This window comes from Entamoeba histolytica, genomic scaffold (genome assembly GCF_000208925.1).
Source record: "Entamoeba histolytica HM-1:IMSS scf_1104750516871 genomic scaffold, whole genome shotgun sequence".
Classification (NCBI taxonomy): domain Eukaryota; phylum Evosea; order Mastigamoebida; family Endamoebidae; genus Entamoeba; species Entamoeba histolytica.
Window position 1 is genome coordinate 5109 of NW_001915155.1, and position 12988 is coordinate 18096.

A 12988-nucleotide genomic window follows, 5' to 3' on the forward strand; every position below is an offset into this window, starting at 1 on the left:
TTCTGAATGTAAATAAATTGATATTACATCTGTTTATTAATTAATAAGTTTACAAGAAATTCAAGAAACTAAAATACTTCTGGTTTGTGATATACGTGATGGTAAAAGTTTGCTTGGTAATTTTATCATTAAAATGATATATATGTTATAAGTAGTAATTACAATGAACAAACACAAGATACAGTTGAACATAATGAAGAAAGTTACAAAAGTGATATATTATTTATTGACACAAATGATATTCAAGACTCAATTAAAATGAATGAAAAGTGGTTAAATGATATAGTCGATTTTATTAAAAACAAAAATGAAAAGAGTCTATTGTTATATTATTTAATTATAATAATGACAAACTTTTTAATAACATAAAAACATTGATTCAAATTATGAGGAACATTTTTTCCATTTTATTATTTTGGTAAATATGTTTGTATTGTTTAGAAGAAATGTTATTATTACATACATTAAAATAATTAAAATATATAAGAAGTAAATATTATTATCTACAATTATTTGGATTATTAAAGAAATTGAATAATATGTTGAATTTCCAGTTTACTATGTAAATTCATAACCAAATGAATGATTTTATAATTGTAGATCAGAAAATGAGATTGAAAAACTTCTAATATTGGATAGAAGTTTAAAAAATCATATTAATATTGAAAGATGAATAAGAAGACAACGTTCTGAATATAAATCAATTGTCATAGAAGAAAATAATGTTGAGAATAAGTTGATGAAAACAACAGAAATAGAATGTCACAAGTCAAGACTATGATAAAAGAAATAAAATTAGATATAATTGAAGAATTTGTTTTAATGAGTGTATTGTACTAGAGAGTAAAAGTGATGCTGACATAAAAACAAAACAAGAAATTTATAAACAATCGTATTGCATAATGATGTATAGTATAAAAAACTTATTTCATTAATAAGTTAAGTTAAAAGAAATGAATAATTAATATATCAATCAGAAAAACATTAATTAAAATAGGTTTATTTAAAATAAGAATTTATAAATATGAAGAAATGTTTGTTTAAATTTTTCAATAATTCTGTTTATTAAAAAATTAATTTCCAAACCGACCAAATAAAAAAATAAAGATTAAATTAATATTTGGTAATAAATATAATTAAATGTGTATTGTAGAGCAAATTTTATATCATTTATTCTTATTAATGTTTATTTATTTTTATTTTCTCCTTTATTAGTTTCTATAAATGTATAACATACTATTAAATATAATTTTTATACTTTTCTATATATTATTCTAATATCTTTAATTGTTATTTTCTTTGTTTTAACTCATTTATTTTTTAATATTCTTTTTTATTTCTTTGTTTAATACTGCAGTAATAAATACAATAAGTTTATTAATATTATTTCATTGTTACTGCGTTTTTTAATATTTTTTTCAATTCAGAATAATATTTATATACAAGTGTTTTTCTTATTCTCTTATTTCTTATTATTTTGATATATGTCATACATTATTTATTCATTAATGGTATGTTTGATATAAACTCATATCAAAACGTATCAAAAACAACATTTAAGTAACACAAAATGTTATAAAAATTAAACAATAAGTAAAATAGAGTAATATTTTAATACAAGAGATGTTTTGAATAAACAAGTAACACCATTAAATAAATTATTATATTTCATTCCTTTTATTTTAGTATTATAACTTTTTCAAGAAATAATATTAAAAAATTCATTTAAAAAGAAGTAGTATAATTCTTGTCTTTTGAATAAAATAAGTCATTAATTTTGAGCAACCTAGATGTTATTAGTGTGTAAGTCGTAATTCATTATTATTATTCAACAAAAGAATAATATTATTATACTACTCATCTTATTTAAGGAAAAACTATAATTCTTTTTATAAATAAATAAAAAAAGAAATAAATCATAAAATTAATGAACCATTTATTAGATACGAAACAACCACCCTTTTTTGGATTTAAAAGAATTAGTTAATCCATTTTAACTTCTTCCTTTTTTGGTTTTTCTAATTCTTGTTGTTGTGGATTGACTGGTTCAAATGGCTTTGATTCTTTTGTCTCTTTTTTATCGTCCCAATAATCTGCTGGGAGGGGTGGAATGATAAATTGTAATACATACATTCCAGCTAAAATGACATAGAAATAGAAGTGGAAATTAGACCAACATTTCCAGACATATTCAAATGCCATTAACTAATTAAATAAGTCTTTTTATTCATTTTCAATTTAAGATAAAAGAAATAAAAAGAACAAACATTAAATGCCATATGACAGAATTGCATTAATATCAAAGAGAAAAAGAATCCTAAAACTTGATATACATAATATAATTTACTTTTTTTATTGATATAAGTATTAATAATTTTAAGAAATCCTTTTGAACAAAATTCATAAGGAATTCCACAACAGAAAAAGAATAATAAATATCCTGGATAAAATCCATGCCAAAATGCATTTACTATATATGTAAGTGCATGTCGAGCTAATTCAGGCCATGATCTTGGAACAATATCATTTACAACAGAAGTAATCCATTGAACAATTCCAAGATTCCAATTCGATGCAAACATACGTAATCCTCTTGCAGTTAAAATTTTCATCATTCTTATATTTCTATATTTACAGAATTTTTCTTCACCTTTTTCATTAATATAATAAGAAATTCCACATCCAACACAAGCTAATTCTCCAGCAACAAACATAAATAAGTATTTAGACATATTTGTATAATGAGCAACCATTAAATATCCCCATCTATAGAAAAATGAATGTTCCATAAATTCTGGAGTAATCATATATTTAAAATCAAGTGGATCAGTAACACCAAACATATAAATAATGAATAATTCTATAAGTCTAGTATAAAATGCCTTTGTATTAACTGTTTTTGGAATTTGTTTATTTGGGAACATAGAAAGATCAAGGAATTTAAGGAATGTAGGATAATCTACATTTGGTCCAATTAACATTCCTGGAAGATGATAACAATAAGCAAAAAGATCAAACAAAGAAATATCATCTTTTAAAATATAATTTCTATGTCTTGGTTTTATTGATTCAATAGGTTGATAAGATAAATTTTTATACCATGAAATTTGAGTTAAACGAACAACAAGTAACATTTGAATAATTGTCCAATCAGTAGAATATACTAAATAATAATTATACATTCTCCATGCATGTCCATATAATACATATGCAAATTGGAAAATTAAATTAATATAATGAGCTTGTGGGAATGGAATTATTTTCATGAATATATATGTCATAAGGATTGCAAATGTTCCATGAAGCATATATTCTTGGAAACAAACCCATTGACAAATAAATGAAATAATGATTATATACCAAACTCTTGCTGTTCTATTCTTAATAAATTTACTAATTAAACCAAATGGAATTGGTGCTAAGAATAAAAGAGCAACAGTATAATAATGAGGAGAAATTACAGGTATTGAATGACATAATTTTTGTATGGTTTCCATCCTTAAATATCACTGTCCTTTAAAAATTTTTTAAGTTCATCGAATCGCATCTTTTTGCTGACAATCTCACTATCTTTGTTTCTATCTTTCGTTAGAAAAATATAGTTTTTTACTAAATTTTTATTAAATTTAACTAGTTTTTTTTTTTATATCTGATTTTAATTTTATAACCATCGATTCTTTTCTAGTGTGCTATTTTTAAAAAATAAAAAATATTCAATAATGTTATATAAAACTAAAAAAAAGAGGAAAAAACTAATTAACATAAATAACAAATAGTTAGAAAATGTTATATAATAAATAAGAAAATATAATAAAAAAAATAATAAAAAAATAATAAAAAAATAATAAGAAAAAGAAGAAAAGCTCTGACAAAAAAAAAAGTAAAAGACAATGTTACGTTGTATCACCCTTTTTCTTATTTGTTTAGTTAATAAGAGTCAAGGTGCTAATTCAATTGAAATGGATAATATATTTCCAGGAGCAGATATAGTAAATAATGCAATGAAAGAATTCAGTGAAATTTTAGAGATATTAATTGGAAATAACACTATTCCTAAAGAATTAACTGATAGTCAAAGTAAATTACCAACTAACAAAGAGCCAAAAACAGGAAGAGAACATTTAATAAAATATTTAAATCAAATATTATTAAGAGATATAAGTGATGAAGAAAGAGAAAAGGTTGTAGGAGATAAAAAATATGATCATTATATTGCTAACATTCATTTAAGTGCAGCAGTAGAAATGGAAGATCCAATTGCACAATTAATTTTAGCAAATAAAAAGAATACAGAAAGAGAAACAGATGAAGAATGTTATGAAGTAGCCAATTTATATTTAAAAGGAATAAATAAATGGTTATTATATGATTCAGAATTTCAATTACCAATGGGATTTCCATTATTTCAACCAGTGACTTATGGATATGCACATAAAAATGCAATACCATTTCTAAAACAAAAACTTAATTATTTAACACAATCAATTCAAAATATAATTCAATATGAAACAATAAGTTCAACTGAAATGATTTATTTAGGAAAATTGTTATATAGATTAGGATATAAAGGAAAAGAAATTTATGATTTATTTACAAAAGCAGGAGAGATGGGAAATAATGATGGTACAGTTCTTGCAGGAATTTTAACAGAATTAGGAATTGGTGTACCAATAAATAAAACAAAAGCAGCAGAAATATATTATGAAACATTAAATACATCAAAATTAGCAAATACAAGACTTGGTTTAATATATCAACAAGTTGATTCTCCAATTGGATTTTCATTAGAAGAAACAGTTTCTAATTTAAAAGAAGGAGCATTAAATGGACATATTGATTCATTTTATCATTTAATGAATTTATATAATAAACCATTAACTCCTTTTTATAATCAAAGCCTTTCACGATATTATAGTAAACAAATATTAATTAATGGTTTAAATCATGAACAAGGATCATATTCATTAGCCTTTTCATTATTTGAAAATAGTTCAATCATTACTTGTCCTTTCGGGATTTCATTATTTCATCAGATGATATTTAAATCAAATCTTCAATTTCAAATCTTAAATGACTTAGCAGACAGGTATTATAATAATAATATGTATCATCCTGCTTTAATGATTTATCAATTTTTATCTGAATTAGGTTTTGTTAATGCTCAATTAAATGCTGCTTTTATGCTTGAAGCAGGTCAAGGTTGTCAAAATGTTTCTTATAAACTTCGTATGTTAAAAGCACTTCATTTATATGAAACAATTTTTTTGGGAAAGAATAATAATCTACTTTGGACTTTATTTATGAAAGAAATTCCTGGTTTAAGTGGAGTTGAAGCTGGAAAGATTGGTGATTATTATTATTATGGTATTGAAAATGTTCCTGTCTTAGAAAAGGCTATTGAATGGTATTTAATTGCTACATCATCAAATCATCCAAATGGTTGGTTTAAATTAGGAATAATAAAACAATATATTGATAAGGATAATAAATATAAATTAAATTCTCCTGATTATTATTATAACCATTTAATGAATATAACTGGATATCATACTTTAGGTTATATGTTACATTTGAATTATGTCATAGAATCTAAATTATTACAATATCAACCTTTCATTATCGCTTTCTTTGTTATTACTTCTTTTCTCTTTTTATTAAAAAAGTTTTTCATTCCTAATGATTTTATTAAAACTCTTGAAGAAACGAATTAAATTACTTTTTGTTTCAATTATTCTTTTTTTTTCTTTTGATTGAATTAGAAATTGTTAAAAAAAAAAGAAAAGAAATAGAGTATCAATTCATTGATATTTAATGATGTTATTATAGTTTAATAGTGTAAATAAATATTACATTTTCATTAAACTGTTATGAAAAATAAAAAATACATAAATACAATTAAAAAAATATATTTGAAATTATTTATGAATTGGTTAATTTTGATAATAGTTTAATTTATTTAAATATTCTTGATTGGTATATTATTAATTTATCATTGATTCTTTATAATCTTTATTCATTTCTTCACTAATTTCTTCATTCTTTTATCTATTCATTTTTTTATTTATCATTCCATTTATCTATTTCTTTTTCTATTTTATTCTTTCCATGTGATTTATTAATTGGTTTATTCATATTCTATTTTAATAACGTACTTATTATTTTATGTTCATTTAATTCATATGAGTGAAATGGACTTAATTAATAAATATCATCTTCATTAATTGTTATTATTTATATTGACGTTTCATATAATATTTATTAATCCAATTATATTATTATAAGACGTTAAAATACACTATCAAATTGATTTTCTGATGTTATTATTTGAGATTTACTATTTAACTGTATCACTTCAATCACTTCATTTTTATTGTTTCAAAAAATACATTTATTATTTTAAATTAAACAATATCATTTTATAACATCAATAATATGCTTAAATAATGAATGATAATTTTGAATAAATAATTCTATGGATGATAAAATACAATTTCAATAAGAATTATTACTTGATATGTAATAATTGTTTTGAATATGAAAGAAGTTAGAAGTGAACATATTCAACTTTTTTCAATGAATTAACAGATTATTGATGATATTCAATCACTAATTGATTATCTACAATAAAATCAACTATTCAAATGATATTCAAAACATTAAATAATATATTTAAAACACTATTCTACAATTTATAATTATATCAATAAAATATCAGTTGATGTCATTATTACTTTTATAACCAATTTCAAATAAAAATGATAAATGCAAATAAAACACGAATGAATATGATAAAGGAATAAAAGGTGATAAAAATATATAACTTGATAATGACAAACAATTTTAATTAATTTTTAATAAATTAACATTACAATAGAATAACTCAGTGAAAAATAAATGAAAACAATATAAACAGTAATATTTGTTTATAGAATCATTTCATTGCTATATATTCGTTTCAATATACACCGAACTATAAATACCATAACAAACTCAGTCTATTTTATTTTATAATTAATTGGGATATTGTTTTTATTTTATGTTAAACTTTTGTATGATTTTATTATCATTATTAAAGTCTTGGTTAATTTTGATGTTGTTGTATCATTCTAAAAATTATTGATGAAATTTAAACATACACACTTAAATTAGAAAATGAGCAATGAAACAAATAAAAATAATTAACAAATGAAGTACAAATGCTTGAAAACAACGAGTTATAGGTTTAAAATGAAAGGAATGTTTTGAAAGAAATAAAATACTAAATTAGAGAATAAATAAATGCGTTATATTGAGAAGAGATATACAAGATGTGAACGTTGATGATATAAATGAAATACAAGAAACAGAAATAATAGAAAGATAATAGATGAACAAATTGATGAATATAACAAAGAACAAAAAAGTCAATGGAATGTTGTTTTGAATAATAATCAAGAATGAAACGCATCACAAAACAAAGAATAAAATGATATTTTGGATTTTCAAATACCAGATAATTTGAGATGTGAATTTATAATATAGAAGAAATGTATTATTATATTCATAGATAAATTAAAGAAGAAAAAGAGAAATAAAAGAAATAAGAAGAAAAGTTTTTGAAGAAGAAAAACAGAAAAGAAAGAAAAACAAAGTAAAGTGATTCATCAAAAAGATTAAATGAAAAGATAATATATAAAAAGAAGAAGAAAATAAGAATGAAATAACATAACAAGAAAAACACAACAGATAATATATAAGAAATGAAAAAGAAAAAAAATGAATAACAAAATAACATAGAAGAAAAAGACAAACAAAATAAACAGAATAAAAAAAAGACAAGAATAACAAATAAATGAAAATGAATAAACAAGAAGAAACAAAAAATTACATACAGATGAGAATTTGGATATAAAAGATTTGAAAAACTGAAATAAAGTATCTTTTCTAAAGAATTAATAAACAATAAATGAAAAAAAGTAAAACACAAAAAGATGAAGATGTTTGAAGAAATATATATGCATTGTTGAGTAAAAGAAAATAACACATCAACACTCAGCATAATGAAGAAATGAAAAACAATAAATATGTTTAATGATAGAATAACAACAAATTTGTGTTTTTAACAGGCAAATTACTGAATAATTTCAAAAAAAAAGAAAGAGAATGAGTGTGTGGTTTAAGTTTATTTTCATAAAGATTGAAAATGTAAAGATGATAAAAATGAAAATGTTTGTTTTTGTGGTGGTTTTAGGTGACATTTATAATATGTATGATAAGCAACAAGCAACTGAAACCAAAATAAAAAGAAATAAATTATATAATGCATTCTTTGATTATTTTTATTAATACAGCGGGTTGTTGAATCAAAATTAGCAAAGAAAAAATGCATCTAAATAATTTACAAAAATGAAAAAAGATGCAAAAAAATTTGCATCCATAGAATTTTCCATTTATTATATTTTGCTCCTAACAAATAAAAATAAAAAAAAGTATGATAAATACAGAATATGTAAATATTTATGTTTATATTTTATTTTCAATTGTATTCATTTTGTATGAAATATTAATGAAATAGATGATTTGATTATTTTTATTCTTTTTATTCTTTTTATTCTTTTATTATTATGTTATTTATCTATCGTATTTTTATATATTTATTTTTATATATTTATTTCTCTGTTTATATTATGTATATTATTATATTCTTCTTATTTTATGTTTTTTATGTTTATATTATTTAGATTTTCTTATTGTTATTCTTTTATATTTAGTTGTATTTGTTTATTCATCTTATTCATCTTTTATATTATTATCATTTATATCTACTTTCATTTTATATTTATTCTCTTTTGTTTTATATTAATATTATTTTTATCTTTTATACTTTGATTTTATTATTATATCATTTATTATCATTTCTATATTTATTTATCATTTATTCTTATTATTCTTTTGTTTTATATTCTATCTATGTTATATATTCATATCATTTTCATTTATATTTTATCACATATTACATATTATAATAATAACATAACACATATGATTGAATATATAATAAACATCATGATGAAATTATACATATAAATAATAAACATAAAAAAGAGTAAAATATTTTTCAACAACAAAATATTGTTAATCATTTTACATCATTAAATTAGACACTTTTATTTCATATTTCTAATTTTTACAATAAAAATACCCCCATTTATTTCTTCTTTTCTTCTTTTATCATCTCTTTTCTTTTATTACACTTTATCTTCTTTCTTTTTATATTCTCTCCTTTCTACTTTTATTCTTTCTTCATCATATCAAACTTCTTACTTTCTTTTTATTCTTTTATATCTTTCATTCTCTTCTTTTTTCTATTATTTGCTTTTTTTCGTTGCCATTTGATGCAATTGATTTTAATAATCCTCCAAAATATATTAATAATGATGAAATGGTTATAACTTACAATAAAGATTTATTGGTTAGTGACAATTAATTCAATGATAGAAGATAAGATATATAATATCAAAATATGAAAGAAAATAAATGATATATCATAGATGTTGTTATATGTCAAGATAATAATATAGAATTAAATTATATTCATAAAATAAATAAGTATAAAGAAATACAAGAAAAATTAAGAAATAATAGAGAAATAATATATGTAGAAATAATACCTGTTATATTATCAATAAATAAATTAATTCACAAAGAGTCAGTAAGAAGATTAAAAGCACTGAAATTACAATTAGACTTCCCCAATATCCTACGAACAATCATAATCAAAAATATGAAAGATTTAATGTTTTACACACTCAATTCTGACAGCACATTAGAAGAAGAACAATCTAATATGAGTATGCTAGAAATGAACTCTATTACACCAATAGAGCATATTGAAGAAACTGAAACAATCACTTCTCAATATTCATAAAATCCAATAGTGTATATATCTAATAATTGACCTTTTTTTTCTATAACAAATATTAATTTTTCATTATCAAAAAAATATTTTGAATAATTATTTTTCTATGCATCATTTCTCGTTTTCTTTACTTTTAATGTTATTTTTGATTTTATTGATTTGTTAATTAAATTTTATTTAAATATTTATGTTGTTAGTTTATTTATTCACTAATTCTATTTATAACCTGATTAATAAATTATTTATTTATTTTTTTCATGTATTTAATGTTTATGTTACTTAATCTATGTTTATATTATATTTATTTTAACCTCATTTATTTGTTATTTCTTGTATGTATTCAACTTGTTATTTATGTCATTTTCTATTCGTTGAATTTCATTATTTCTTTTTTATTGATGATAATTTATTATATCTTAGTGTTTATATTTTTATTATTTGATTTCGTCTAATGATATAATTTTTATTGTTTCACTTATTGATGTTACTCATTTTTCTATTAAAATGTTTTTATTACATCAAATGATAGGTATTGATGTATTTAATAAGTTAAACATGAATTTGATAGTTAATGTATTATTCTATTATACTTATTATAGGATAAAGATATTGTTATAATTATCAATATTTATATAAAAATAATAAAGTATTGGTTCTTTTAAGTTGTCAAGAGGTAGTATGATTTGTTATTTTTTGTTTCATATGGAATAATAACTATTATTACAATCAAAATGAAATATCAAACAAATAAGACATTTCTTTTGGAACCAAAATGAAATATCAAAGAAAATAGAAAATTCAAATAAAAAATGAAAATAAAAAGAGTATTTAAACTACAAAAGAACATAAAAGAACAAGAATGATTGTATTGATTTATTTGTTAAGTATTGTAAATGGGATTGATTTCAATACATGGGTTGGAAAATATAATAAACATTTTACAGCAGTTGAAATGCTTAGAAGAAATGCAATTTTCAATATGAATGGTAAAATTGTAGGAGAATTTAACAAAGAAGGAACATTTAAATTATCATTAGAGGGGCCATTTGCTGCTATGACGAATGAAGAATATAAAAATATTCTTAAATCAAAAAGAAGTGAAGAAGGAAAAGGAAAAGTTAAGTATTTGAATATTGAAGCACCTGAAACAGTAGATTGGAGAAAGGAAGGAAAAGTAACACCAATTAGAGATCAAGCAGAGTGTGGAGGGTGTTATGCATTTGGATCAATTGCAGCACTTGAAGGAAGATTATTAGTAGAACAAGGAGGTGATGCTAATACACTCGATCTTTCAGAAGAAGAAATGATTCAATGTACAAGAGAATATGGAAATAATGGATGTGGAGGAGGATTTGGATCAAACGCATATGATTACATTATAGAACATGGAGTTAGTAATGAAACAGAATATCCATTTACTGGAATGGATTCTGAATGTAAAACTAATATAAAACCATATGTTACAATGAAAGGTTACAATAGAGTCGCAAGAAATAATGTAAAAGAGCTTAAATCTGCAATTTCACAAGGAATGGTTGATGTTGCAATGGATGCATCATCTGTGAAATTCCAATTATATAAAAGTGGAGCATATACAGATAAAAAGTGTAAGAAGAGTTTCTTTGCATTAAATCACGAAGTATCAGCAGTTGGGTATGGAGTTGTTGATGGAATAGAATGTTGGATAATTAGAAATTCATGGGGAACAACATGGGGAGAGAATGGGTATTTTAATATTGCTATTGAAGGAAATACTTGTGGTATTGCTACTGATCCACTTTATCCAACAGGTGCACAATATCTTTAAATGAATAGTTTAATCAATATTTAAATTCAGTAAAACGATTAAGATATAAAATAAAGAATAAAAAAGAAAGAAAATAGAAGAAACAAGAATAAGCAAAATAGAAAGTATAAAAATAACAATAATAAAGCAAATAGTGTTCAAATAAATAAGAATATAAAAGAATAATAATAAAGAATAAAGAATATAATAATTAAAGAAGGAATAAATAATCAATATATAAAAAAAGACAATAAAAAAAGAATTAAATTAATATTAATATCCTTATATTGTTCATTATTTTTGATATACCAATATCAATATATCACTATCATTAATATAATAAAAATACATAAAAATAAGAAAGAAAGTAATAAATAATAAAGAAAGAAAAAGAAAGTATAAATAAAATTGAAGAATAGAAAATAGAAGAATGAATAAATAATTGTGGTTTTATATAAAATTCTTATTAGAAATTCAACAAAATGAAATAAAAATTAAAGAATAGGTGTTATATGAACAAACATTCTATCTGTGAATTTTTAAGGATATTCAAAAGATATTAATTAAACCAAACATAAATAACAAATGCAAAAAATAAATATAATAGTAATAAATATCTAATGTTTAAAATACAAATAGAATACAAACAAAAGAATAATCATTAATAACAAAATAAAACTGAGATAAAATAAAAGAAAATGATTATCAAAAATAAACAAGAAAACAAAAAATAATTAATAAACTAAATCAATAACGAATAATCGAAATATAATGAAATAAAATTAATAAAATACAATATCGAAATACTCAAATTATATCATTTATTAAGTTCATTGATAATTATATTAACTCTATTCATTTCTTTTATTTTCATCATCAATAACAATTAATATAAAAAATATAAAATAAAATTACAATGATAATTAGATAATAATGTAATGAGTATAAATATAATTTAAAATAAATTAATATTATGAATATAAAATCGTTATATATTCATAAAATTATTGTATTTCATTACTTATTTGTTATTTTTATAATTTAGTTCACCATTAACTATCATTATTTAATCTATTTTATATTTCTTTATTCTTTTAATATCTGTTATCTTCATTTATTATTCTTCTTATCAATTTTATCATCATTTAAATAATCAAACAAAAGAAGAAGTAATTTATTTAGATAAATGTTGTTAAATAGAATTTGAATATAATGATGGATACGAATAAATAGAATAAATAAATGATTAATTCATCTTTCCAAATTCTCCAACATTTTAGTAACACGTATCATTGTTAACGTCG

At 21.1% G+C, this 12988-nt stretch overlaps 3 protein-coding genes across 3 annotated transcripts, besides 1 other annotated feature; 2 read left to right on the plus strand and 1 right to left on the minus strand.

Moving 5' to 3' along the window:
- Positions 1-1983: 1983 nt before the first annotated feature.
- On the minus strand, positions 1984-3497 carry EHI_039590 (uncharacterized protein; the record flags this gene model as incomplete). The annotated part of the gene is made up of 2 exons (XM_643902.1): positions 1984-2205; positions 2268-3497. The coding sequence occupies 2 exons, from the start codon at positions 3495-3497 to the stop codon at positions 1984-1986; spliced, it is 1452 nt and encodes a 483-aa protein (XP_648994.1).
- A 393-nt stretch (positions 3498-3890) lies between these two features.
- EHI_039600 (uncharacterized protein) lies at positions 3891-5711 on the plus strand (the record flags this gene model as incomplete). Its single annotated transcript, XM_643903.1, has 1 exon — positions 3891-5711. One exon carries the CDS (start codon positions 3891-3893, stop codon positions 5709-5711), a length of 1821 nt encoding a protein of 606 aa, XP_648995.1.
- Positions 5712-9369: 3658 nt separating this feature from the next.
- Positions 9370-9949: a repeat region.
- Positions 9950-10757: 808 nt separating this feature from the next.
- On the plus strand, positions 10758-11720 carry EHI_039610 (cysteine proteinase, putative; the record flags this gene model as incomplete). The annotated part of the gene is made up of 1 exon (XM_643904.2): positions 10758-11720. The coding sequence occupies one exon, from the start codon at positions 10758-10760 to the stop codon at positions 11703-11705; it is 948 nt and encodes a 315-aa protein (XP_648996.1). The 3' UTR covers positions 11706-11720.
- Between the last annotated feature and the right edge of the window lie 1268 nt (positions 11721-12988).